Source organism: Sminthopsis crassicaudata, chromosome 3 (assembly GCF_048593235.1).
Source record: "Sminthopsis crassicaudata isolate SCR6 chromosome 3, ASM4859323v1, whole genome shotgun sequence".
Classification (NCBI taxonomy): Eukaryota; Metazoa; Chordata; class Mammalia; order Dasyuromorphia; family Dasyuridae; genus Sminthopsis; species Sminthopsis crassicaudata.
In genome coordinates this window covers 239,362,204-239,389,885 of record NC_133619.1, presented here as the reverse complement: position 1 = coordinate 239,389,885, position 27,682 = coordinate 239,362,204, and the positions used below count along the sequence as shown (strand labels likewise).

The window sequence follows — 27,682 nt, the reverse complement described above, 5'->3', positions numbered from 1 at the left end:
TTAACCTGCAATTCCAGCAACTCTTGCTGTCTCATTTTGTACTCTATACTGTCATACATATGCATTAGCTCTAGGTTGCTCCCTCTCCGAGCTATATTTACTGGGTGTGGGGATAGCCTTCTGGGAGCTTGATTACAAGCTTCCTGCTGTTCTTCAGTGGTGATCTTTGTTAAAAGATCTTCCATCTGGCTCTTTAACCTTTTTATATAAGCATTATGTTCAGCTGTGTCCTTGAGCCTGATCCCAAAGTTACCTGGGTCCATATTGCTTCTCTGTCTTCCCTCTTAAGTGGCGTTTCTACCGGATCTTTCAGAATCTTAATTCTGAATATTAAATATTTTCAAAACCTGATAATTCCTTATGCGTCCACGTTGAGCGCCATTTGTAACATGCTCTCCTGGCAGTTACAATTACTAGCTTAATAACCGGTAGCGCACTCAAGAACAATCACGTGTAATCTTAAAAGCCTTTATTATACCTACTCACATAATGCCCTGACTGGTGCCCTGACTTGTTGGTTCCCGAGTGAACACCTGGTCAGAAGACCCACGTGTTCACTACCAAAACCCTTACCTCTTTTGGCTACCCATCTTGGCTTGGCCACCCAGACTAAGGAGCCAGGGTGAAGAGCGCCAGATTAAAGAGGACCGCCTGCTGCCTGCTGGGAATTAAAAAGGAATCTTAACCCATATCACTTCCTCTGATGTTTGCTAAGATCCTATTCCCTCTACTTTGCCTAGTGAAATATCCACTTTTTTCAGAGTACAGCCCAAGTGCCACCAATCTTACCTAAGGCCTTTCCTAATTCCCTGATTTGTAAGTTCACATTCCTTTATGTACTTGCTTTGTATACCTTTGTGTATGTACTTTGTTCAAAATCAAAGCCCTTAGATGACCTAGATGGTACAGTGGAAAGATAGCCAGCCCTAAAGTCAGAACAACTTGAGTTCAAATCCAACTTCAGACACTTAATTAACACTAGTTATATGACCCTGATCAACTCATTTGACCCTAATTGCCTCGTGGCATCCCAATTTAGTAGTGGAAGAATCCAAGCCAAATTTCTCAGAAGAAATCTCTTGCAGGGGAAGGGAAGAGAAGATTTTTTTTTTTTTTTTTAAATCTCTCATTCTCCTCTCTCCTTCCCGTTAGCCAACCATTTGAATATGGGAGATCCAGAGGTCAGTTTAACAACCAAAAGTGTTAGCAGTGACAACTAGAACAATGATATACAATGAGAAAGAAAAAGCCTGAAGAGCAATATGGAAATGATAGGAAGTTTCAAGGAGGGAGACACTTTGTGACAGAGAAAAGTGCTTGATTGAGAGTTCCTCAAAGGCAGGGATCTTTAGAAAATAATAGAGGAGCTATACTTAAGGGGAACTTCATGATGACTTTATGAAAAGGGGAAAATTTTTCCAATAAACCCAAGTTGTGGGTGACTTCTTTCTTCACTATTATTATACTTTAATTTGAGCCTACTCTTTTAAAGGGAGAATGTTCCCCACATTATTTTTGAGGGAAAGGGAAGTGGGAAGGTAGTACTGAATGTTCTGTACTCATCATTTTTACTATACTATCTCAGTAAATACATTTTTAAAAAAGTTTCTTGAAGTCTAAATATTGATAATCAAAAAGAAGTACATTGGTGGAGGTTCATGAATAATATTAGAAACCCATTCTCTCTAGATTCTTCCCTGGAACCCTAAGAATGAGAGTAAACTCAATCTCTGGAGATTCGGTGGTAGGAATAAGTACATTAACTTAACATGAGCAACTCCATTTTATTTTAAGAGTTCATTTTGTGATTAAGTAGTTACTGTGTAAATTGTTTTCCAATAATAAGAGAAGCACTTGTATATAAATTACTTTATGTTTCAATGTTATGTTTGTATGAGTTTCCCCAATCTAGTAAATAACTAATAAATATATGCTAATGATATTAGAAAACAAAAGCTTTGGTTGATAGTTTCCATTCCTCATAAGATTAATGAAATGATCACCAATCAAAACTTTAATGTAACTGAAAAATGCCTTTAAACAAGATCTATAAATACCCAATAGAAACAATAACTGTCATTTTGCTACTGGAACTGATTCCCAAATTCCCCAAAGACTCAAGCATCCAATGTTTACTAGCATAAATTCATATTTACCAAAACACTACCTTAAAAAGAGACATTTTGTTGGGGAGAGGGAATATTTGGCCTGAGCTCTGATAAAAGACATGCTTACTAGAATCTTTAGCAATAAGGTTGATGGTTTGTCCCTAGAAGAATTTATATTAATATTGTTGAATAGATCATTACATCCAGTTGATTAGTAAACAGTAGTGAAATGCATTGATGAGTGTAATTCTGTTTTAGTGTTGCTATCACCTTAGTAAGACTTATACTGGTAGCTTTCTTCCTTCTGTTCCCATCTTGGATAAAAACATAGATATCATGGTTATCAAATTTTTAGATGGCATGACACTAACATGTTGGGCAACAGAGACAGAATCCAAGAAAATGTCATAGGCTAAAATTGTGGGCTGAAACTAATAAAATGAAATTTAATAAGGACCAATGTAACATTCTATATTGGTCAGATGCTCAATTGCAAAATTATAATGGATATAGTAAATATGTCTAGCAACAATTCACACAAGAGGGAAAAAACCTGACATTAATGAATAAGGCAACATGAGTGAAAAAAACAAAACAAAAAAATGGCCAATAAATTCAAGCTTAGGCTATGTAAATAGAGAAGTAGTTTCTAGAATGACTCACTATCAAATCACATGTTCAGAACTAGAAGCTTCTTTTAGGAAAGACTCTAAATTGGATTTTACAGAAGATATAGATGAGGAAAAGTATTGTAGCCATCTTTTAAGAGCTCCAAGCATATGAGCCCTTTGATCTCAGAGGTGAGATGAATGAGGTGGGAGACTCATAGAGTGTAAAAAGAGCACCAGTTTATTATGCCATTCAGCCTTGTTGATATATATTTTTGCAAGCGTGATCAGCACATCCCCAATTACCATTCAAAGAAGCAAATCATGGGCTTTGCATATGCATGGTATCTCCCATTGGGAGGAGAGCCAATCCAGCAATTTAGCAACTCACTCACAGGCCAGAGGCCTTGTCAAGGCATACCTGCTCATGAACTGTGACCCGTTCCCATGATCACAAATCATTGCTCTTTGCTCAACAAGGGCATTTCTGCAATGTGGCAGAAAACTTATTGTGCAACAAAGGTCAAGGTGTCTGCCTTACTCCTTTTCAGTAGAATCCTATAACTTAGCAGATAGAGAAGAGGATAATGAACATCATTCTAAATGATTGAAGAAATTGGATATGGAAAACATGAGGAAAAATTCAAGAATAATGTGTTTAGCAGCTTTCTAGGATTTCCTAGATGGATGGTAGAATTTAGAGGTTGAGGAATGCTCTCAAAAGGAAGAAAGTTTTGACTTGTTTTATTTGGTCCAAGGGGCCACTAAATACAGTGGATAAAATAGGTGGAAATTGCTACTGAAGAAAACAATTGACTCTTAAATTTTAGCCAAATCTATCATTACATTTTTAAAAAATGTACCATCATTCTGCTTGGAAGGAAGCTAGATGGCAGAATGGATAGAATGGTGGCCCTGGAATCAGCTGAGTTCAAATTCTGTCTCATACTTTAGTGTGTGACCCTGGACAAGTCACTTAACCCTGCTTACCTCAGTTTTCTCATATATAAACTGAACTGGAGAAGGAAATAGAAAACTATTCTAATATCTTTTCCAGGAAAATCCAAATGAGGTCACAAGAGTGACCTCCTTCCCAGACAATTTCCAAATCATATTTTGAAAGAAAAAAAAAGAAATTCCTTAAATTCCACAAACAGTATAGAAGTTTAGATTTAAAAATACTATTTTACTTTTGTTTCATTTTTCCCAAATCTTTGTTCCTCCAAATTAATTTTTATTAGTTTGTCTAGCATTGTAAAGTATACTTTTGATATTTCAATTGGTATATTACCAATTCTCTAAAATTATTGGCAGGTCTTTTTTTTTTTTTAATAGTTTTTATTTACCAGATATATGCATGGGTAATTTTACAACATTGACATTGACAAACCTTTTGTTCTGATTTTCCCCCTCCTTCCCCACCCCTCAAGATGGCAGGTTGACCAATACATGTTAAATATGTTAAAGTATAATGTTAAAGTATAAATTATATATATATATATATATATATATATATATATATATACATATCTAAACAGTTATTTTGCTGTACAAAAAGAATTGGACTTTGAAATAGTGTACAATTAGCCTGTGAAAGAAATGCAAAATGCAGGCAGACAAAATTAGAGGGATTGGGAATTCTATGTAGTGGTTCATATTCATTTCCCAGAGTTCTTTTGCTGGGTGTAGCTGGTTCAGTTCATTACTGCTCTATTGGAACTGATTTGCTTCATCTCATTGTTGAAAATGGCCACAGCCATCAGAATTGATCATCATATAGTATTGTTGTTGAAGTATATAATGAGCTCCTAGTCTTGCTCATTTCACTCAGCATCAGTTCATGTAAGTCTCTCCAGGCCTTTCTGAAATCATCCTGTTGGTCATTTCTTACAGAACAATAATAGTCCATAATATTCATATACCACAATTTATTCAGCCATTCTCCAATTGATGGGCATCCACTTATCCAGTTTCTGGCCACACTACAAAGAGGGCTGCCACAAACATTCTTTTGGCAGGTCTTCTTAAAGAGGCCTGATGTTATTAAAACTTATGGCTTCTTGACTCAAATCACTGTTCTCTTTACCACTTTGTAATTCTTTGTAGAAGTAAACTTGAAAAGAATGGGAAAGATTATAGTTAAATCATTTTAATTCACTTTGGGAATGGTTACAATCATTCACAGGAAATCATGACTTCAGAATTTTTTTCCCCAAACATCCTTCCATATTTTCTCATTTGTATTAGAGGGTTTTATTGGCTTTCCTAGAAATGAGGGGAGAAATTAGGAAGGTAATTTTCCAATGGGAATTAAAATTCAAGCCACTCACTTAATTTTGCTTTTTTGTTGTTGTTGTTTTGTTTTTGTTTTTCAGATTTCTGGCAAAAATGTCTCTCAAGTGGTAAGTCAATATTAATTTGTCTAACATCACTGAACTTTTAATGCCAAAAGCAAAAACCAATGATTATGTTAGAGAATAAAAAGTCTTTCATGGCTTTTTCACTTCTGCTAACACAATCAAATTAGTTGCATTTATTTTGTGTTATTGTTATAAAGATGTGTCAAAATGAAATTGGAAGTGGCATCTAGGTGGTGCAGTGGATAGAGCACCAGCTCTGAAGTCAGGAGGATCTGAGTTCAAATCAGATCTCAGACACTTAACACTTCCTAGCTGTGTGACCCTGGGCAAGTCGCTTAACCCCAATTGTCTCAGCAGAAAGAAAGGAAAGAAAGGAAAGAAAGGAAAGAAAGGAAAGAAAGGAAGAAAGGAAAGAAAGGAAGAAAGAAAGAAAGAAAGAAAGAAAGGAAGAAAGAAAGAAAGAAAGAAAGAAAGAAAGAAAGAAAGAAAGAAAGAAAGAAAGAAAGGAAGGAAGGAAGGAAGGAAGGAAGGAAGGAAGGAAGGAAGGAAGGAAGGAAGGAAGGAAGGAAGGAAGGAAGGAAGGAAGGAAGGAAGGAAGGAAGGAAGGAAGAAAGGAAGGAAGGAAGAAAGAGAAAGAAAGGAAGGAAGAAAGAACAAGAAAGAAAGGAAGGAAGAAAGAGAAAGAGAGAGAGGGAGGGAGGGAGGAAGGGAAAAAAAAAGAAATTGAGATCTTCTTTTCCCCACCCAAGTTAACACAGTAAATCAGTCATTATGCTTAATCTAACTAAACTCTTATCTACCCTTTTTTTTTTATAGCCACTGGATATAATATCTATGTTGTCTGATGAGTATGTTGCTCAAAACTGATAAGATGATATTGACATATAATTGTCTTTTCAAAAATCCAAACTTTGCCATAGAGAACTCCTCCATTATTTCATGAATGAAAAAAAAAAATTATCTTTTACAATCTTATAGTTGTCTAAAAGGTTACTCAAACTTCCCAGGTTCATACAACCAGCAGGCAAATAAGAATAAAGGCTTACTTAAACTCAGGTCTTCCTGACTCCAATTCTGACCTACTATTGCATTCTGTCACTTTACCTTAGAATGGTGAAAGGTCATCTTGGAGAGAAGCATAGTATCTTCACTACTTTAATGTACTCCAAGAATGTAATAATAAATTTAAAATGACAGCACATGTTCTCCAAACTGGTAAGCAGATGTAGATACCTTCAGAATGTGCAACAATTCAAATTAACCATTGAAACTTCTAGGACACTTCATGCTAAGTTCAAAATCAATGTTGGCTTCATCTAAGAGAGAACATTAATTATTGAATTTCAGGGACAGCTAGGTGGCGAAGTGGATAGAGCACCAGCCTTAAATTCAGGAAGACCTGAGTTCAAATCTGGTCTCAGACACTTAACACTTCCTAGCTGTGTGACCCTGGGCAAGTCACTTAACCCCAGCCTCAGGGGAAAAAAAAAAAAAAAGAATTATTGAATTTCAAACTGCTATGCTAAACTTGGCTTAGGTCATATGGATGAGTCTAATAAGTAATAATAATTATAGGAAGATTTCCATAATTGCTTTAGTAAAAAACCTTAAGTGAGAAATTAATTATAAAAATGTTCTATTTGGTACTTAAATGGAGAATAAAAATGAAAATAATTTTTAAAGAAGTTAGTTGTCCTTCTATCTTGCCCCTGAATTTTTTAGAGTCATCCAGTACTATTTTCTGGTACACTCAAGAGGATGCCAATAAATATGTAACATTTGGCTCTGTGAAGTAATGGGAGGTTAAAATGAATTACTTTAATTAAATTAATATTTTTGCATAAATAAAATCAATGCAGCCAAAATGAAAAGGAAAACAAGAAAGGGGTGAGGGGGATTCATAGTAAGTTTCTCTGATAAAGAGCTTTTATATATATATATATATATATATATATATATATATATATATATATATATATATATATATATATATATATATATATATGTATATGTATATATTTATATATAAACTGATCCAAAATTATAAAAAATGTGTCATTCCCAAGTTGAAAAATAGTCAAAGAATATGAATAAGCAGTTTTTAAATTTTAATTTAATTTTTATTACATTTTATTTTATGTTATTATTTTTTGGGGGGAGGGGCTGAAGCAATTGGGGTTAAGTGACTTGCTCAGGGTCACACAGCTAGGAAGCGTTAAGTATCTGAAGCCAGATTTGAACTTGGGTCCTCCTGACTTTAGGGCTGGTGCTCTATCTTATTACATTTTAAATATCAACTACCTCCCTTCTTCCCACCTACACTAGAGAAGCCCCCATTTCACACATACACACACACACACACACACACACACACACACACACACACACACACTGACAGTGCGTATGTAATATGTAAAGCAATACTGATATATTCTTATATTTATCAGTTCTTTGTCTGGAAGTGAGCAGCATCTTCCTTCATAAGTTCTTTGTAGTTGATTGAATATTTACTGTACTAAAAATAATTCAATTGTCCACAGTTATTCTTCAAAAATATCATTATTATAATACACAATGCTCTCTTGGTACTATTCATTTCATTCTTCATTATTTTATGCAAATATTTTTTACTAAAATCAGGTTGTTCATCATCATTACAGCACAGCAGTATTCCACAACAGTCAAAAGCACAACTTGTTTAACCATTGCCCTATTGATAGGCATCACCTCAATTTGTAGTTCTTTGCCATCACAAAGAAAGCTGCTACAAATATTTTAAAGTGAGTAAGACAGTGGAATTGATAAGAGAAAATAATTATCTAATTTAACATGGTTCAGTATGATTGATCTGATCCTACAAGGAGATGTTATGGGCCAGAACTTGAAACAAGGTACTGAGTGGAATTGAGGAGACAATAGTTAAATCTAATTTATCATCTATTTAATCCTACAACAAATAATGATTTCCTAGTGATGTAATGACTGGAGTATACTCAGTGCACAGCATATAAGCAAGAAGCTCTCAGGGCCAGACACAAAAGCCCACAAGCCCACTCTTGGAGGCGGAGACAGATTCATTCCATTTTCCATCTTTGTGCTGGCTAGAGACTTTGAATTCAGAGGGAGCTAGAGGCAGAAGCTGGAAGAAACAAAGAAGTGACAAGAGCTCCTGGAACCAAGGAGAGAGATAGGCCTCTAAGAAAGCTAACCAGACTATTTTAAAGGAGACAATAAAGGATCTGAACTTTTAGCTTTTGGCTGAATTTGGTGTGATTATTATACTGAACTGAAATTAAGGCTGCTCCCAGAAACTCCCAAGAATCCTGCTCTCAGAGAACAATTACACTTTAGAGAGGAACATTAAATTTTGGCGCCCAATGTGGGGCAGACACGATCCTGATTTCAGTGGAAAAGTCTCCTCGACCCAGAAATTAGGGTAACTACAAGGAAACTTTGTCAAAGGGCTAAACTAGTATTTCAGCTAAAATGGGACATATGTTTAGAAAACAGCCTTCTTTTCCAATTCAAGGAAAATGTGTAGAAAGCATTGTCAGATTTATGAAAATCCAAGGTTGGATTATAATTTGGGAGCAGATCACTGAACTTTTAGAAACTGTACAGTATGCATCTCCTTGATTCTCTAAGGAAAAAGAATTGAATCCAGTCGAGTGGAAATTAGTAGGAGAGCAACTATGTCAATTCTACAATAAAAATGGACCTGACTCAATTTCCAAAGACACTTTTAATACATATAATTTAATACAACTGGCTTTAGGAAATTATATAAGTTACAGAATAAGGAAAAAACGAAAGAGCAGGAGGGGGAGGATCAAAATAAACTAGGTAAAAAGGATGAGAATCAGATAAGAATGGAGTTAAGTACAATTCTGAGTGTGGCATTTCACAGCAGGAGCATTTCCCATGCCCTGACTTATCTCCCTCAATTAACCCTTCATAGGTGGTCAGAGAAGGGGGAGGGAGAGAGGCAGAAATACAATTAGCATCTCCTATGAAGCAGCCTATGACAAGATTACAAAAGGCATTGGTTAAGGCAAAAACTGAAGGACAGGATATATCTGATTTAAAAATAAATGCATATCCTGTGATTGAAGAGTTTGATCTTTCAGGTCAAAAAAGGAGAAGATACACTCCTTTTGATCTGGAAAAAATTAAGGATTTAAAAAAGAGTGGCACTCTTTATGGGGCTACATCATCTTATGTTAAAATGTTACTAGATAGTTTGGCTTATGAAATCCTAACCCCAGTGATTGGAAATGCATAGCAAGGACATGTTTAGAATCTGAGCAAAACTTGTTGTGGCTTTTGAGGTATCATGGATTATGTAGGATTCAAGCCCAACACAATAAGCAAACTGGAGTTAATGTACAAAACACCTTTGACCATCAGGTGATGGTCATTAATTATCCCATAACAGTATATGAGCAAATTTCTAAGGCTGCAATAAAAGTTTGGGGTTCCCTCCCAGGGAAAGAGCAAGGGGAAGCCTTCACAAAAATAGAACCCTTTGCGGATTTTGTCGGACATTTGAAAGCAACTGTCACAAGAACCACTGGAGAAAGTGCAGCTACAAGAATTATGATCAGACAACTGGCTAAGGAAAATGCCAATGAGGTTTGCAGAAGAATCATATGGGGTCTACACAAAGATGCTCATTTAGAGAAGATCATAAGACACTGTGCCACAGTGGGCACAAGTGCTTATTATACCCAGACTATGATGAACATGGGAAGACAGGACTTGTTTTGGCAAGGGTCTTCTAGAGAAAATTGTCGATGTTTTCAGTGTGGAAAACCAGGATATCTAAGAGCTCAGTGTAGGCAGAGAGCTAGAGTAAGAACATAGGGTGACAGAAGACCTAAAATCCTATGTCCAAAATGCCACAACGGCTTCCACTGGGCCTCAGAATGTAGATTGACCCAGGGAAATGAGAGGCAGGGCCCAGCTCCAAGATATCATACAAAAGACAGGTGAGGCAAGATGGCAGCTGAATTTACACCCAGAGAGTTTTTAGAAGTTGAGGACTCTGATGTAATCAGATAGCAGAAAGAGATTACAACTGGGGAGAATACAGGCTTTTTTAATGCAACAGAAGGGCAGTGTCCAGTGTGAGAAGCTCCAATGTAATTGCCAAGTGATGAGGAGAAATCCCAAAAGTGGTAAATAGAAGGGACTAGATAGGTTAACTGCTTGGGGAAAAGAGTTTATTTGTATCTCTACAGATGGAGAAGGAAATAGATGGGTGGCAACAAGCAACTGGAAAGAGACAGAAAAAGAGAAAAACTTTAAAACAAAGGAGAAGATCTAAGAAATATCTGACCCTGATAGAGCATGGCTGATAATCAGACTGTTGCAGGACTTGAAAACCAGCAGAAATCATTGGATTCTCTAACACAAGATGAGACTATTGCAGGATTTCAAAGCTTCAGGAATTGTTGGATTCCTGGCAAATGAACTAATGGACAATAGATTCCTTTTGGACTATTGTAAGACTTATAGACATGTATAATTCCTCATGTTGATTCATGTTATTTGTTACATCACTACTAGCCTGTGTTATGTTATTATGTGCTTGTGTAATTTATGTAATTATGTGTAATACCTCCCATACTGATGGATTTATATATACCTGTTTCAAATGAGCCCCTTCAGAAACCCGCTAATCTGATTTGATTTCCCATTTCTTTTGGTGTTTTCATCTCCCTTCCTGAGATGTCAGGGAGGGTGTCACCACCTCCTTTTATGGTGTTTTCACTCCTTTTTTGAGCAGTCAGCAGAGGTGTGATCACCTTCCTTTTTGGGGATCTCACCTCCTTGAGAAGTCAGGGAGGTCATGACCACCTATGTTCTAAATCAAAAGAAAGTGGGAGATGTTATAATTCTTACAAGGTACTAAGACAGTGGAATTGATAGAGACAATAATTATCTAATTTAACATGGCTCAGTATGATTGATCTGATCCTACAAGGAGATGTTATGGGCCAGAACTTGAAACAAGGTACTGAGTGGAATTGAGGAGACAATAGTTAGATCTAATTTATCATCTATTTAATCCTACAACAAATAATGATTTCCTAGTGATGTAATGACTGGAGTATACTCAGTGCACAGCATATAAGCAAGAAGCTCTCAGGGCCAGACACAAAAGCCCACAAGCCCACTCTTGGAGGCGGAGACAGATTCATTCCATTGTCTACCTTTGTGCTGGCTGGAGGCTTTGGATTCAGAGGGAGCTAGAGACAAAAGCTGGAAGAGACAAAGGACTAATAGCAAGAGCTCTTAGAACCAAGGACAGAGATAGGCCTCCAAGAAAGCTAACCAGACTATTTTGAAGGAAACAATAAAGGATCTGAACTTTTAGCTCCTGGCTGCATTTGGGGTGATTATTATACTGAACTGAAATTAAGGCTAGTCCCAGAAGCTCCCCAAGAAACTGCTCCCAGAGAACAATTACACTTTAGAGAGGAACATTACAATATACCTTCTTTTTCTTTCTTTCTGATTGCCTTGGGAAGCAGACCTAATGGTAGTATTGCTGGGTCAAAGTCATGCACAGTTTTATAACTCAATAAACATAAGTACAAATTGTTTTTCAGAAAACTTGACCTAGCTTACAATTCCTCTAGCAGTGCATCAGGATCCCACCCTGTTTTTTTTTTTTTTAACATCACTTCCAACATTTGTCATTTTTCCCTTCTATCATTTTAGTCAACCTAATATGTAGGAAATATTATCTCAAAATTGTTTTAATTTGCATTTCTCTAATCAATAATGATTTAGAGCATTTTCTCACAATATAAATTGTTTTGATTTCTCCATCAAAAAACTCTTCCTGTTTATATTTTTAGATCATTTATCAATTGGGGAATGACTAATACTCTTATAAATTTGACTAAATATTCTATATATTTGAAATATAAGATCTTTATCTGAGAAATTGTCTATAAAGATTCTCCACCCCCACCCCAGTTTTCTATCTGCCTTCTAATCTTGACTACATTGATTTTATTTGTAAAAAACATTTTAAATATAATATAATCAAAATGACCTATTTTGCATCAAACAATGTGCTCTCTTGTTTATTCCTAAATTCTTCTCTTCTCTAATCTGATAGGTCTGACAGGGACCACGTTCTTCTAATTTATTTATAATATATTCCTTTATATCTAGATCATATATCCATTTTGATCTTAGCTTTATAAATAGCGTAAGATATTGGTCTATTCCCAGTTTCCAATTGTTCCCATGATTGTTTTTGTTTGTTTGCTTGTTTGTTTTTTAAAAAATAATTTTCTTATCCCCAAAACTTAAATCTTTCCATTTCTCAAATACGAAGTAATTACAATCATTTACTACTGTATATTGTATGTCTGCTTTGTTTCCTTGATCTACCTATTTCTTAACCAGTACCAAATAGTTTTAATAATTACCACTTCATAATATACTTTTAGAGCTGGTCCTGCTAAATCTCTTTCTTTTACATTTTTTTCATTAATTGCTTTGATATTTTTGACCTTTTGTTATTCCAAATGAATTTTGTTCTTATTTTTTCTAGCTCAATAAAATATTTTTGGGATGACATTGAAAAGGTAGATTAATTTAAATAGAATTGTCATTTTTATTATTGGCTTTGCCCATATATTTTACCAATTATTTAAATCTGACTATAAAAGGTATTTGATAATTGTATTCATGGAGTTACTGGATTTGTCTTAGCAAGTATATTCCCAGGTTCTTTATGCTGTCTACAATTATTTTAAATGGAATGTCTTTTTCTATGTCTTCTTGCAAGGTTTTATTTGTAGTATATGTAAATGCTAGTGATTTATGTACATTTATTTTATATCCTGTTATTTTGCTAACATTATTAATTTTTCAACTAACTTTTTAGTTAAATCACTAAGGTTTTCCAAGTATATCATTATATCATTTTCCAAAATGGTGGTTTTATTACCTCATTTCCAATTTTGATTCTTCCTATTTCTTTTTCTTCTCTCTGTGCTATTGAGCATTCTTGTTTTACTCCTGATCTTATTGGGAAGGCTTTTAGATTGTCCACATGACAAACAATGTTTGCTGATACTTTTAGATAGATGCTTCTGAACAGACAGTTTTTAAAAGAAGAAATTAAAGCTATTAATAGTCACATAGAATGCTTTAAATTACTATTTATTAGAGAAATGAAAACTATCAGACTTAGCTAATATGAAAAAAAAAGTAAAATGACAAATGCTAGAGGAGATATGGAAAAATAGGTACACTATTACTCTGTACGTAGAGGTGTAAATTGGTACAATCATTTTGATGAATAATTTGAAACTATACTCAAAGGGCTATAGAACTATGTGTATCATTTGACCTAAAAAGAACTGGGAAATTTAGGAGATACCCATCAAATGAGAAATGGTTAAAAAGTTGTTATATATGATTGTGGTGGAATTATTGTGTGATAAATGATGAAAGAGATGGTTTCAGAAAAACTGGGAAGACTAACAAGAGCTAATGCAAAATAAAATGAGCAGAATATTGCACATAGAAAAAATAATATCGTAAAGATAACTGAAAATTTTGGCTACTCTGATCAATACAATGATTCATGACAATTTCAAAAGACTCATGATCAAAAATGCTATCCACCTCCAGAGAAAGAATTGATGAACCAGATTAAAGCATATTTTCCCTTTATTTTTCTTGCCTTTTTTTTTTTTGGCAAAACGAGCATGATTTCATATGTATCTTGAGCATGGCATTTCTTGCCATGAATGAGAGAGGAAATTTGGAATTGAAATTTCATCTGCATTTTTAACATTTTATCTATCACCTACTGGAATGTAGGCAAGCAACAAAGCTAAGAATCAAGTCTTGAGTTGTATAATTCCTGATTTCTGAAATGTAAATGCTCACACAAAATTTAGCAATTGACTCTCAGCAACCAAGTTAAAGCTGGCTCCAGCATACCCCCTGAACCATATATATATATATATACTCCTTCTAGAATCATAAGGCTTTTTATATACCTACTTCTAGCATCTAGAACACATTTGTATTGTTGTCAGTGAATATGTGGACAGATATTTTAAAAATTATTTTGTTTTAAAGGTCTTTAATACTCTTAAAAGCACAAGCTATAACTACAAAATTAATTATGGAAAATATACTGTGAAAATAAGAACAAAAAAGAACTTTTATGAAAATTGGAGTACATGGAGTGAGCCCCAAGAATTTGGTAAGTGTGCTACTCTTTAATTCTAACACACATGTTGTGGAGGGGGAATTTGATTGTTATATCTTCCACAGTGGAATGGTAAAGTTCAGGGGGCTCTTGTTCAAATATAAACCTCCACTCCTGATTATTCTTTAATGTCCTTCTTGGTTTCAGTTTTATCTTTTAAGTTTCATTTTTCCAATTTAATTTTCATAACTGTGGCAACCAAATAAATGTTCATTCATTTCTCACATTAATGAATCTGTTATTCCATGATATGAATGTTCCCTTCAAAGCCACAGATCATTACTCATCTACTCATCTTGTTCAGCTATCCATATCCATATCTATATCCAAGAGTTAACCCAATTGGTTCTACTTAATATATGTAGGATCCTCTTCCTTTCTCTTGATATCTAATAGAGCCTAGGGATTGATTCAACAATTTGTTCAGGTCATCTTCTTTTTTGATTATATAAATTTTTATAATATCCTGTACTCTGGTTCTTCCTTATAGTCCCTATACATTATGAATTGCAACCTGCTTACACTTAAATCCATCTCTTCACTACCCTCCCAGCATTACTCAGTTTTAGTTTTAGTTTTTTAGTAAGTAATGAATGTTACATAGCACCCAGCCAAACAACCAGACCAGTCTGAAAAGATAGACACTCATTTCCAGGAGAAGTTTGGGGTCATTGAAGGAATTTTATAATTTCCCATGAATAATTCAGTCTACTCCTGAACTGACTTTTCAATAATCAAATCCTCAAGATTAGTTATTGCCAAAAGACTGCCATTAAAAACATTGCAGCTTATACAACAACATACTGGTGTGTGTGTATGTGTGTGTGTGTGTGTGTGTGTGTGTGTGTGTGTGTGTGTGTGTGATCTTTCATTCTTTTAGTTACATAATGATGAAGGGTCCAAGATTCCTACAAGATCATCTTCCCATTTCAATAGGAATTTTCCTAGCAGACCCTGGGAAGGCACTGCACCTCAACATGTGTACATTTCGTCATCTGTAAAATGATTAAAATTGAAAATTTTAAGAAATTCATAGATATCTTTATGTATTATTATCTATGTTTCAAGAAAGCTGGGACAATTTGTCCGTCTCCTCCGCCTTGTACCAGGAGGGGGATGGGGATGGGGAGGGGACCGTGGCCCTGCTGACATCCAGGGGAAGCTCGGATGAAGGGTTGAGAATGGACAGCAATGATGGGGATAAGGAGGTAGGAGGGCAGGGTGAGGCTATTCTGGAGGAGGGTCTCCTAGAAGAGGAGGAGGAGGAAGAGGAGGAGTAAAAGGAGGAAGATGACACAGACCCCCAGGTAGAAGCCGAAAAGAAAAATGCAAAAAAGCGGGTGTGTTTTGCTGTCCAAGAGAGTAGGGACTTCTCCCCCGAAGATGACAGCTCTCCCAGTGAGATTCTTTGTAAAAGTGCAAAATATATTCTGCCTCATGTGAGATCTGAGGAAACAGTAGATGCCAAAAAGAAAGAACTAGAAAAGTTAAAGAAATATGTGAAAGTCTAATTAACAGGCTGTGAACCTAACATGGTTTCTATAAGTGGACAGCTTGAGGACAGTAGAAAGGATATGAATGATACTTTGACAGATGTTCTTATAAATGCTTGTGTAACTGAAGCTGTGATGCCTACCAGGCTGATGATAGAGCATGTCCTTTTGGTTAGCATTCTTTACCATACTGTACGAATTGAGGTTGGTGTTTATTTTTTTGAAGCTGTAGTGAAGAAATTTGATGAAATACATAAAACAAGTAGTGAGGGAAAAGTGTTATGGGCCAGAACTTAAAACAAGGTACTAAGTCAGTGGAATTGATAGAGACAATAGTTATCTAATTTAGCATGGTTCAGTATAATTGATTTAATCTTACAAGGAGATGGACCAGAACTTGAAACAAGGTACTAAGTGGAATTGAGGAGACAATGGTTAAATCTAGTTTAGCATTGATTTAATTCTACAACAAATAATGGTTTCCTAGTGATAAAATTATTAGTTTGTACTCAGTGTGGGGCATATAAGGAGAAGCTCTCAGGGCCAGAAGGACAAGTGCATTAGAAGCTCTCAGAAGCCTGAGACAGATTCATTCCATCTTCAACCTTTGTTGTGGTTGGAGGCTGAAGCAGAAACCCTTGGAAGTTGGGGAGATTCAGAAGCCAGAGAAGGCAGTCAAGGAGAGCTAGGGAAGACCAGAGAAGTAATGGCAGGCTATCCTCCTTTGCTTCTCCACTGAAACCAAGATCCAGAAGGCCTCTAAGAAAAACTAGCCGAGCCCCCAAGTGAAGGAGACAAGACTTTGAAGGAGATAATAAAGGATTTGGACTTTAACCCCTGGTTGAATTTGGGGTGATTACCAAATTGAAACTAAGGCTACCTCCAGAAGCCCCAAGAAACTTGCTCCCAGAGAATATTACATTTTAGAGAAGAATATTACAGAAAAAAATGTGACAACCTCTTTGCCATAATTGCCCATCTGTATAACTTCTATGTGGAAGAATCTCTACTTTGACATTCTAAAAAGGCTTATTGGAACTTTCACAAAAAAGGACATTGAATTAATTCTCCTAATGCAGAAAAATGTCAGTTTCTCCTTGAGAAAAGATGGTGCATTGTCCCTGAAGGAACTGATCAGTGAAGCCCAGACCAAAGTCAGTAGTCAAGAAGTTTCAAGATCAGACAAGGATTGGATTCATGTTTGAGATTATATTGGCACTAAAGAATAATGACATGCAAAAATTCCAGGCTATGACCCTGAACCTGTGGAAAAACTAAGAAAATTTCAGAGAACATTGATTCGAAATAGTGGTTCTGGTAAGGAAACTCAACTTCAAGTCTCTTGGGAAAGCCTTTGAATGCAGAGCAGATTGGCAGGTGGTGGATTTTAGGGTCATCGTGGAATGGCACCCCAATGATTCACAGCAGCAATAATAGCCAGTCGAAACAACTTAAAGGAATGGTTAGTTCAAAGATACTTGAGCTTTCCAGAAAGTAGAGGATGAACACTGATAGCACAAGAAATATTTTTTGTACGTTAATGATTAGTGAAGATTTTTTGTATGCATTTGAAAAGCTTCTAAAGCTTGGACTCAAGAATCAGCAAGAAAGATAAATAGTTCCTGTCTTCATAGATTGTTGCTTACAAGAGAAAGTATATGATCTTTTTTATACATATTTGGCTAGCAAATTTTGTGGATATGAAAGGAAATTTCAGATAACATTCCAGTTCAGCATATGGGACAAATTTCGGGATTTAGAAAATTTGTTAGCTACTACATCTTCTACGTTTGGTGCAGTTGGTGCACCCATATGGGCCTTTGTAATTTTCATCTATGGTTCCTTGAAATATCACTTTAAAAACAATACAGCAAGATTTTTTACCCTTCTCCCCTCCCTGCTTTTTTTTTTTTTTTTTTTTTACAAATAGAGTTTGACTATTGCCTTGACTAAGGCAAAGACAAAGACTTGCCTAAGCCTTTAAATTTAAATCACTCTGGCTTTCATTGAAAGATCAAAAATAGCCCCCAGCCCAAATCTCAGTAACTCATTGTTTCAGGTCTGGTAGGTTAGGATAAGCATAAACAGCAATTGTTTTCTGTTCCAGAAATTTTGAGAGTCTTCCCCTTCTAGATTGATATTTTTTCAGGTGATAAATTAGGCCATCTTTTCTTTTTCTTTCCTTTTTTTTTTTTTCCTTCTCTTTATTATGGTAGAGAATATTTTTTTTCTTTTTTATTAGCTTTTTATTTTTCAAAATATATGCAAAAATAGTTTTCAACATTCACCCTTGCAAAACCTTATGTTCCAAATTTTTCTCCCTCCTTCTCACTTCCCTCCTCTCCTAGACAGCAAGTAATCCAAAATAGGTTAAACATGTGCAATTCTAAACATATTTCCACATTTATCATGCTGCACAAGAAAAATCAGATCAAAAGGGGGAAAAAGAGGAAGAAAATAACAAGTAAGCAAACAACAACAAAAGTGAAAATAGTATGTTATAATTCACATTCAGTCCCCATAGTCCTCTTTCTGAATGCAGATGGTTCCCTCTTTCACAAGTCTATTGGAATTGAATTAAGCCATCTTTTGTCTAAATTCATTGAATTTGTGTTGTCTCAGAGTATGGGACAGCTAGCAAACTGAGTGGCTACCAGAAGTTGAAGAATAGCTGAATAAGTTATGGTGTATGAATGTTGTGGAATATTATTGTTCTATAAGAAACAATCAGGAAGATGATTTTAGAAAGTCCTAGAGAGACTTACATGAATTGGTGCTAAGTGAAGTGAGCAGAACCAAGTGATCACTGTAAAAGGCAACAGCAAGATTATACAATAATGATCAATTCTAATGGAAATGGCTCTTTTCAACAGTTAGCTGATTCAGGCCAATTTCAATGATCTTGTGATGGAGAGAACCATCTGCACACAGAAAGAGGACTATGGGAACTGAGTGTGAATTACAAGTATTTCCATTTTTTAATTGTTGTTTGCTTGCATTTTATTTTCTTCCTCATGTTTTATTTTTTTCCTTTTTTGATTTGATTTTTCTTGTGCAGCATGATAATTGTAGAAATACATATAGAAGAATTGCACATGTTTAACATATATTGGATTACTTGCTGTCTAGAAAAGAGGGCAAGGGGGAGGTGTAATACCAGAGAAACTGAGGTAAGATAGAGATTAGAGAGTTTTTAATATTTTATTTGGATTTCTAAGAGGGAACCAAAAGGATCCATTTTAGTCCTAGGACTGAATTAGACCTTCATCTCAAGGAATCCAGCAAGGAATGTGAGATTCCAATTTTTATATTCCAGTTTTTATATCTGTGGCTCTTAAGCTATCAGGGTAGAGTCCGAGGCAGGGGGAGTGGAGTCCAAAATCTGATGAGCGGGAATCTCCAAGAAGGGACCATCAATCAATTCTGACAGGTTGGGGGGTAGGACCATTAATTCTTAAAAACTTAGGAGGAGTTAGGTGTCCGGAAGTCTGAATTTAGACATAGAGGATACCAATTAGGTGTCTGAGATAGAACATCTGGAGTTTTATGACTCTTTTGTAATGTCAGCATGGCCAGCCACAACCCTAATTATCTCAGTCCTAATGGTCAGGAAGGGGGGGGGTTGTAACCAGGGGGATTGAGGCAGAACAATTCAAGAAACTGAGGCACCACAGTTAAGGGAAACTGAGGCAGGATAATAAAAGAGAACTGTGGCACAACAAAGGGAGAAAAATAGTTTGAAATACAAGGTTTTGCAAAGGTGGATGCTGAAATCTATGCATGTATTCTGAAAATAAAAAGCTTTATTTAAAAAAAAAGAAAAAGAAAAGGAAAGAACTGGCACATTAGAAAAATAGCACTCTAAGGCAGAGGACCTCAGAATTACTGCTATATCTTCCCCAAAGTCTAGGGGAAAAAAGGTATAACAGTATAGAAACTGTACCATATCAAGCTCAACTGTCACATCTACTTAAAAAATGACTCCCAATTCTATATAGACAGATTCCTTCTCTCCTGAGCTATAGAATTGTTGAGGGGTGAGATACCCTAACAGTGATGAGGGTCTACATGTCAATGTCACAGATTTTGTGAAAGAATTCACATTCCCAGTCTCCAAATGAGGTTTGACAAAAATGGGTTTATTTTCCCTGAGCTCTTTCTCTCAGTGGGCCCCTTCCTGAATAGGAAGGTAGCAAAGATTGGGGTACTGTGTTTTGATTTTATTTAGCTTTCTATGGCTTGGGGTTAGGGGATGATTTGAGGGACTAATTTCCAAATTAATAAAGGGTGATTATTGTTTCCTTGGCAAAACTGATTCCCAGATCACTTGAAGGTGGGAGTTTCCCATGGGAACCAGGTGGGAGGGTGGGGATCATTTTAGGAATTTTCCCAGAGACCGGGAGAGGTTGAGATTCGAGGTTTTTCCAACCCAGGCCCACCTTCCCAAAGATCAGGGGGTCACAGAGAATCCTATTACATCAGAGCCACATCTCCAACTGCCTGATGGACATCTCTTTATAGAAATCCCAAACACGATATTTAAAAGAGAACTCGTTATTTTCTCTTCAAATCCTACCATTCTTCATACCAAAAAGTAAATTAATAGAACATAGAATTCACAAGTGATGAGAAATTTAAAAATAGAGATAATCATACAATATGTGATCCATTCATTAATTTAATAAGCATTTATTGAGGGCTTACTATTTACAGAACACTGTGCTAAGTTAGATCTAAGTTAGATAAGATATGATCCTTTAAAAAGACATAAATAATAAAAACTACAATGCAGGATAGAGTATCAAAAATGCATTAGGAGGGGAAAAGTTTATTAAAAAGGTAGAAAAACAAAGTGCTGCATGATACTTTAACAGGAAATGTTTTACTAACAGAAGATCAGTGAAAATTTAATGGAAGAGAGTTCTGGAAGAACCCAACATTTGAAAGGAGGGAAGACATTCCAAACATAGGAAACTGCATAAACAAAGACCTCAACCTGTGGGGACATGATGGCTGTTAGTGTACTTTAGGAGAACTCTAGGCAATTTTGTGTTCTGAAGGTGTGACATTCATACTGATCATGTCAGCTTCCACATTTGTGACTGGTACAGTGATACAATTGTTACTAGTATTTAAGCATTCAACCATACAAAAATTCTCTCAAAGGAACTGCTCTAATTTGTAAAATAAACACACTTGGAAACTAACTATCCAAGTCTTTTATAAATAGGGCAAAATGCTAATATTTGTCTCCAAGAAGCAGAATCCCAGGAAAAATTTCTACACCATATCTCTGAAAATGTATGTGACCACCACATATCTCAGACAAACCTCCTCTCACACTTTTTGTAGTTTGGTTCTCATCTAGAGTCAAATCAGTTAAATGGTCCTGTAACTAATGAACCTGCAGCTAGTGTCAAAACCAAATTATGAATCAAGGAGCTCTGCTTTCAAACAACGCATATTTGCCACTGTATCTCCCCAACTCCCCCAAAGTAATCTAGTTTTAGTGAGTTAATTACCAGTTTATGAGGGTCTTGAATGTCAGTTTACTTAAACGACACTATAGGGGCAAGCTAGATGGTGCAGTGGAGGTAGAACCAGCCCTGAAGGCAGGAGTACCTGAGTTCAAATATGACCTCAGCCACTTAACACTAACTAGCTGTGTGATCCTGGGCGATTCACTTAACCCCAGTTGCCTCAGCAAAACAAAACAAAACAAAAAAAAAAAAAAAAAAAAAAACACTATAAAGCCTGTGAAGATTTTGAGTATATGAGTTTCATGAAAAGATCTATGCTTTGTATATCTGAGTTGTTTTTATTACATGGAAGAGCTAAAGAGTATTCTTACTGATTTAAGATGAAAAATTTCTATGAATTTGCTTTCCTATCTCTGAAATTTGTTGACATGGTAGTTGGAAAGCTGATTCAACTAGTTTTAAAAACAAAGCAAAAAAATTTGGGGGAATGGATCACTTGGAAAATTATTCTAGCAACAGTTTGAAGGACAAATTGGAGAAATGAATAGTGGGTGGAAGAGTTTGACTTGATATAAAGAAAATGTTCCTTGCAATTAAAACCACCCAAAAATGAAGTTGGCTACTTTGTGAGGCAATGAATTCCCTATAAGTGAAGGCCTTTAAATATCAGATAAGGTGGAACAGCAGAAGAAAATTAACCAGCCTTTAACTTGGATCTGCCTTATTCTAAAATGTACTCAGTAGAGCATTGCCATCTATGCATTCTTAGAAATAGTTTTTGTTTGTGACCTGACAAGTTTGACTTATTCTTATATTGTATATTTCCTTTGTGCTTTTTTACATCTAATATTAGAGAGGAAAGCCAGTTAACATGTTAATATTTGCGGAGTAAATTGTTTTCATTTGAATTAACCAAGATGAGCCCAATTTTCATGAATATTTTTCATGTTTGGCATGGTATTTTGGCTATAATGTGATTTCAAAAGACTAGGACTAAAATAGCTCCCCAGTCCAAGCAAAGAACACAGTTGCAGAAATCATAGGCTATTGGCTCTCCCTGCCCAAACCAGAAAACTGAGCAAATTACTTCACAGGGAACAAAAAAAAAAATTTGAGATCAGCATCTGTGATAATCTAATATTCTTATTCTATCAGGTCATGAAGTCCATAATCTTTTGCCAGTATTAATGGTGTTACTGCCTGGAATTACCTTCATTTTGGTGCTCCTTGTGGGCTATCTCTGTAAAAGGTAAAATAAGTCATTGTTGCATTGTTCATATATATTTCAGGTTATCATTAGCAATATTATTTATTTTGTTTGTACTTATTTATGTACATGTTTTCTCCCTTGATAGAATGTAAGTTCCTTGAGGGCAGAGATTGATTTGTTTTTATTATTTTATCCTTCATATATAGTACAGTGACTAGCACATAGCAGGCAATTCATAAATGCTTGTTGATTAAGTGATTAAAAAGTACCAGCCATTTATAGGTATAATCAGTATCCCCTGAAAGTTAAGGTAGATCCAAGACATATGTTAGCCAGCATGTACTAAAATTATCTCTAACAATATTCATTTTACTTTGCCAGTCACTTTTATTTTTAAATAAAAAACATTCATTTTCTTACCCCTACCTCCATTTCTCATTGAAAAGTAAAAAAACTTTTGCATATATAGATTTCTACACTAGTCATATCAAAAAGTATTTCTCTTTTCCTTCCTTCCTCACTTCCTCCCTCTCTTCTTTCCTTTCCTCTCTTCTTCCCTTCCTTCCTCCTTCCCTTCCTTCCTCTCTTCCCTTCCTTTTTCTCTCCCTCCTATCTTCTTTCTCTCCCTTCCTCTTTTTTTTGAAAGTTCCATGCTTTTCTTTTTTTCTTTTTTTAAACTTTTTCTTTTCAAAACATATGCAAGGATAATTTTTCAACATTGACCCTTGCATAGCCTTGTTTCAGATTTTCCCCTTCTTACCCCCATCCCCTCCCCCTAGATGGCAAGCAATCTCTTAGTCTTTCCCTCCCTCTCTCTCTCCCTTTCTCCCTCCCTTCCTTCCTCCCTTCCTTCCTTCCTTCTTTCTTTCCTCCTTCCTTTTTCTTTTTACCAGATGATTCTTTATTTCAATGTACCTTTCAACATCATATCAAAACAAATAAAAAGGGAACCCTTCCCCCACTCCTGCAAACAGGGGTATCTTCTTCCATAAATTGTCCCACCAAAGCAGGAAAGGATAGTAGATCCAATCCTTGGTCCAATTGGTTCAATCCAATTCAATCTGTGCTTGCTTCCAATGTTACCACTGAAGTTTCTAATTGTTGCCATGTGGGGCTTTTTTCTTCATACTCAGCCATCTGCCAGTCCTCCATGGTAAAGAGTGCTTTCAGCTGCCACCTGTTGGATTTCTGCTGAACTGTTGTAGCTTTTTGTGGTCCTATGATGAAGATTTTGCTTTTTTAAAATATATCTTAGGGCTTCAATTCTTTTGTTTCTTGAACCCAAGTTTACCAGCAGAAGCCTATAAGTTTTCAGTTAAACTTATCTTTTGGAGTGATTCTATCTGAATTGTCATTCTATGAGTTCAGTTCCTTACTAGAGAGATAGCAATTCTTTCTATACTTTTCATTTAGATAATTCATGCAAATCACTGTAGTAGTAGTTTTAGCCAGCCTGGAGAGGCATTACTACCAGAAAGTTACTATTCTGGATAGTAACATATAAATACTTGTAAGTCTTTATCTTTTTGTCAGCTTGCCTGCCTAAAAATACTGCAGGGCTAAATATACTATTTTTCCATTGAAAAGTTTCAAATAATATTTCTTTTTAGTTCTTACTATACAAGGAATAAAAGAATACATTTTTACTAAGTGCTGGACATTGTGTTAAGTACTGAGGAAAGAAATATAGGCAAATAGACAATCTCTGTTCTCAAGAAGGATAAAGGGGTTAGGAGGGGGTAACTGGGGCAAAGTCTGTAGAATCAGAAGTACAGCCAGCAAAGTAATGAATCAAGGAAAGAGACCCTGATTCTCTCCCCAAATCTCAGATTCCTACTAACTCTAAATCTAAATCTAACCTCCTATTATGCTGATGGGAGTTTATATTTAAGAGCAAAAAAAAAAAAAAAAAAAATCCAAAGCAGTTTGTTTGAATATATTAGCAATAAGTCCCCAGTTCTTTAGACAGATTGGAATAGCTTCAGATGACAACTAGGCTACATTCCAGATCCTCAACTAATTCCCACTCCCCAATTTTTAGTTAGTTCCTGCTCTTTTCTTTTAGAGCTTAACATAGGTTTTACATACAGACTATTCTAAATATCTTAGTTCAGTTTTAAGTTATTAGATCTTAATAAGCAAAGATATAGTAGAAATTTCAATCTCCTTAATTCTAAGCTAATAAGACTGAACTAAGATGTTTCAGAGATCTCTTATTTCTATAAAACCATGACATTCAGATAGTTACTAAGCCTCTGTCCATGTCTTCCCAACTTGCCTAACACTCATCTATGTCCTCCTGAAAAGCTTTCACAAGGGATCCACCCAATATTCTGAAATGTTTCCTCTAAATCTCTTAACATTACTTGGGTATTCATTGGACATATTGATTTTCACTATGAGACAGTCTACCTCCTTACACCATACTACAATTTTCTAATCATATCCTCTATACTGATTCATTAGAACCTACACATTCCCATGAAAAGTTAGTCAACTAGCCTGTATACCAGGCACTATATTAAATGCTGGGGATACAAAGAAAAACCAAAAAACTTTTCCTTGAGAGCAGGAGGTCTCTAGGCCTGGCACATTATCCACTGTACCTCCTGGCTGCTCTGAGCCTTGTAAGTTCCCTTTTCTAGCCCAGAGTACTCAATGACATTTGCATTGATCACCCAATTAAAAATGACTTGGATTCCCATGTCATTAATGAAACTTTTAAGTGAATAAATACCAACTTTGAGGATGTTAGTTTGCTAACTCCTAAAGAGACAAACTATATCATAATCTAATTAAGTCCTTTCTTCTTATTTCTTATAATCTTTACTAAATATTTGAATTGTGGAGTTCAGTCTTTAGTCAACCAAACTACTTATCAGCACCAATGGCACTCATTGGTTCTCCCAAACCAACATTCTATCACTATACCTTAGCATAAGCTGCTCTCCATGCCGGCAGTGCTCTCTCCTCTAATTTCCTCCTTTTAGAATACTTATTTTCTTTCAAGGCTTAGCTCAGGTATCACTTCCTACATGCAAAGCTTTTATAGATATCTCATCTCTCCCCCCAATATGTTTCATTCTCTTCCATCAAAATGACTTTATATTTACTGTCTAAAGGAAGTGTTTTCACAACTCAGTGAAATATGTCTTTTTAACTCCAGGAACTAACCCAAGATTTTGTACCCAGTACAATTTTGTTCCTTAATGAAGGTTGAATTGAATGGAATTAAAAAACAAATAGAAACAAATCAAAGGTTTTCACACACACACACACACACACACACACACACACACACACACACACACACACCTCTTTTTATTCCACGCATCTTTTCATCCAAATGTGAAATGCATTCATGGAAATAGTTATGTAATACTTCTGCACCTCACATAAATAGCTATCAATTTGGAGAAAATAGAAGGCCTCAATGACCTATTTCAGTACTTGAAAACCATTTAGAATAAGTGGACAATTCTTAAGAGAGGGAAGTTCTACCTAGAGCTCACAGTGAGAAATTTGTAAGGTATGCCTAGGGAGCTGGGACTATCTAAAGAATAAAACTAGCTTCAGTGATTAATAAATGTTTTTTGATTGATGCATAACAGGATTTGAAATGTACATACTAATTATTGAGAAGATGAGCATAACTGTTTTGCTACAAGTAGTAAGACAACTATGACCTAAGATTACTGGGACAAGGAAAAAGGTTCATGGTGAAGGTGGTTCAGGTTTTTAATCAGATATTGATCCAAAGTTCAGTGCAGTCACTCATTCAATACATGTTATTTTAGGCTCATTTCATGTGATTGTTATTCATAGCCTTACATTTATTTTTTTTTTCCAAGGTATTATGTGATTCAAAAAATATTCCCTCCTATCCCCCAAATTAGAGACCAAGTCAGTGACAGTTTTCAAAAATATGTTGAGGTAAGTTGTACTGGTAAACCTCACAGTAATAATTTTAAGTAAGGTTGTGTGTGTGTGTGTGTGTGTGTGTGTGTGTGTGTGTGTGTGTGTATCTAAAGTTTCTCGAACTTCCCAGGGTTCCTGGAGCCTGCTCTGGAAGGTAGTGGAGAACAGATGTGTAAAAATTCTAGAAACTGTTTTCCTCCCCTTTTAATCTCATCTCATCATTGCTTATCTCCCCTTCCCTATTAACTTGTTTTCCTAGGCAAAAAATTCATGTACTAGGCATGTATTCTTGGGCAAGTCACTAAACTCCATTGTGTCTTAGTTTCTTCATCTACAAATTAAGATAACTTTAGAATTAGCTCTTAACTAACCTATTAACTTTTTCTAGTGAGCTACTTGCTTCTACCTTCCTGTCTTCTGATTTTACATATATTTTTCTGTGTCTTACAATATGATTTTTAAGTAAGAAAACATATAAAGTTGGTTAATACACAAAAGAATCTAATCAAATGTCTGTTTTGTTTTTGTTTTTTTGTCTTTTCTTTTCCTTAGGTGGACTGGGAAGAAAATAAAATACTTCCAGAACAATGTAAAATTGAAGAGATACAGGTCACATAAAAAAATCAAACTATCCATAAAACAAAATATTTCACTGAATAAATATTCTTAGACATTTCTTTTCTGATCTCTTTTTTTCTAACTTGTATCTTTTTTTTTTCTTCCAAATAATGTTTTAGTTACACACAAGATGGAATGTGCTAGCAAATAACTCTTTGGAGAAGAAAAAAAAAATTACATACTCAAATGTTTGCTTATTTCTAAGTAATGAATGCTTAAACTTAAATTTTAACAATCTAGCATTCATGAGCCTGTTTCAGTTTACTCCAGTGCACTGTTGGACATATATTCACTTAAATTAGATTTTTTTAAATCTCAGTACCAGAATCTGGTAGTATGTTCCCCCTTAGGTAAATTAATTATTTGGTTTTCTATTTTTCTTCTGAACTTAAAGACAAAAGAAGCAAATAAAAAAAAAATGTCCATGTAGACAGCAGAATACAAAAAGAGGATTTTATAAAAACTGTGAATCTTGATTTCATATTACTTGCTTAAAAACAAAATACATTATTGTCAAAAATGACCTGCTTGTCTATTTCCTTCTATACTCTTCTGTGCATTTTAAAAGGCTTCAATGGTCCTCTTTTTTTCATCATTATTGCCAATTCTCTCTTTCTTCACTATTCTTCTCAATTAA

At 35.3% G+C, this 27,682-nt stretch overlaps 1 protein-coding gene and 1 pseudogene across 2 annotated transcripts in view; both read left to right on the top strand.

The window, feature by feature from the left end:
• IL3RA (interleukin 3 receptor subunit alpha) overlaps positions 1-27,103 on the top strand; it is a 66,032-nt gene extending 38,929 nt beyond the window's left edge. For both annotated transcript variants that reach the window (XM_074300251.1, XM_074300252.1), the window contains exons 8-12: positions 5,092-5,118; positions 14,194-14,320; positions 22,455-22,548; positions 26,361-26,442; positions 26,980-27,103. In XM_074300251.1, coding sequence (XP_074156352.1) covers positions 5,092-5,118; positions 14,194-14,320; positions 22,455-22,548; positions 26,361-26,442; positions 26,980-27,045 — 396 coding nt within the window. In that variant the 3' untranslated portion in view covers positions 27,046-27,103. The remainder of the gene's footprint in view (positions 1-5,091; positions 5,119-14,193; positions 14,321-22,454; positions 22,549-26,360; positions 26,443-26,979) is intronic.
• Positions 15,385-18,494, top strand: LOC141559632 (nucleolar MIF4G domain-containing protein 1 pseudogene; annotated as a pseudogene).
• Positions 27,104-27,682: the final 579 nt, after the last annotated feature.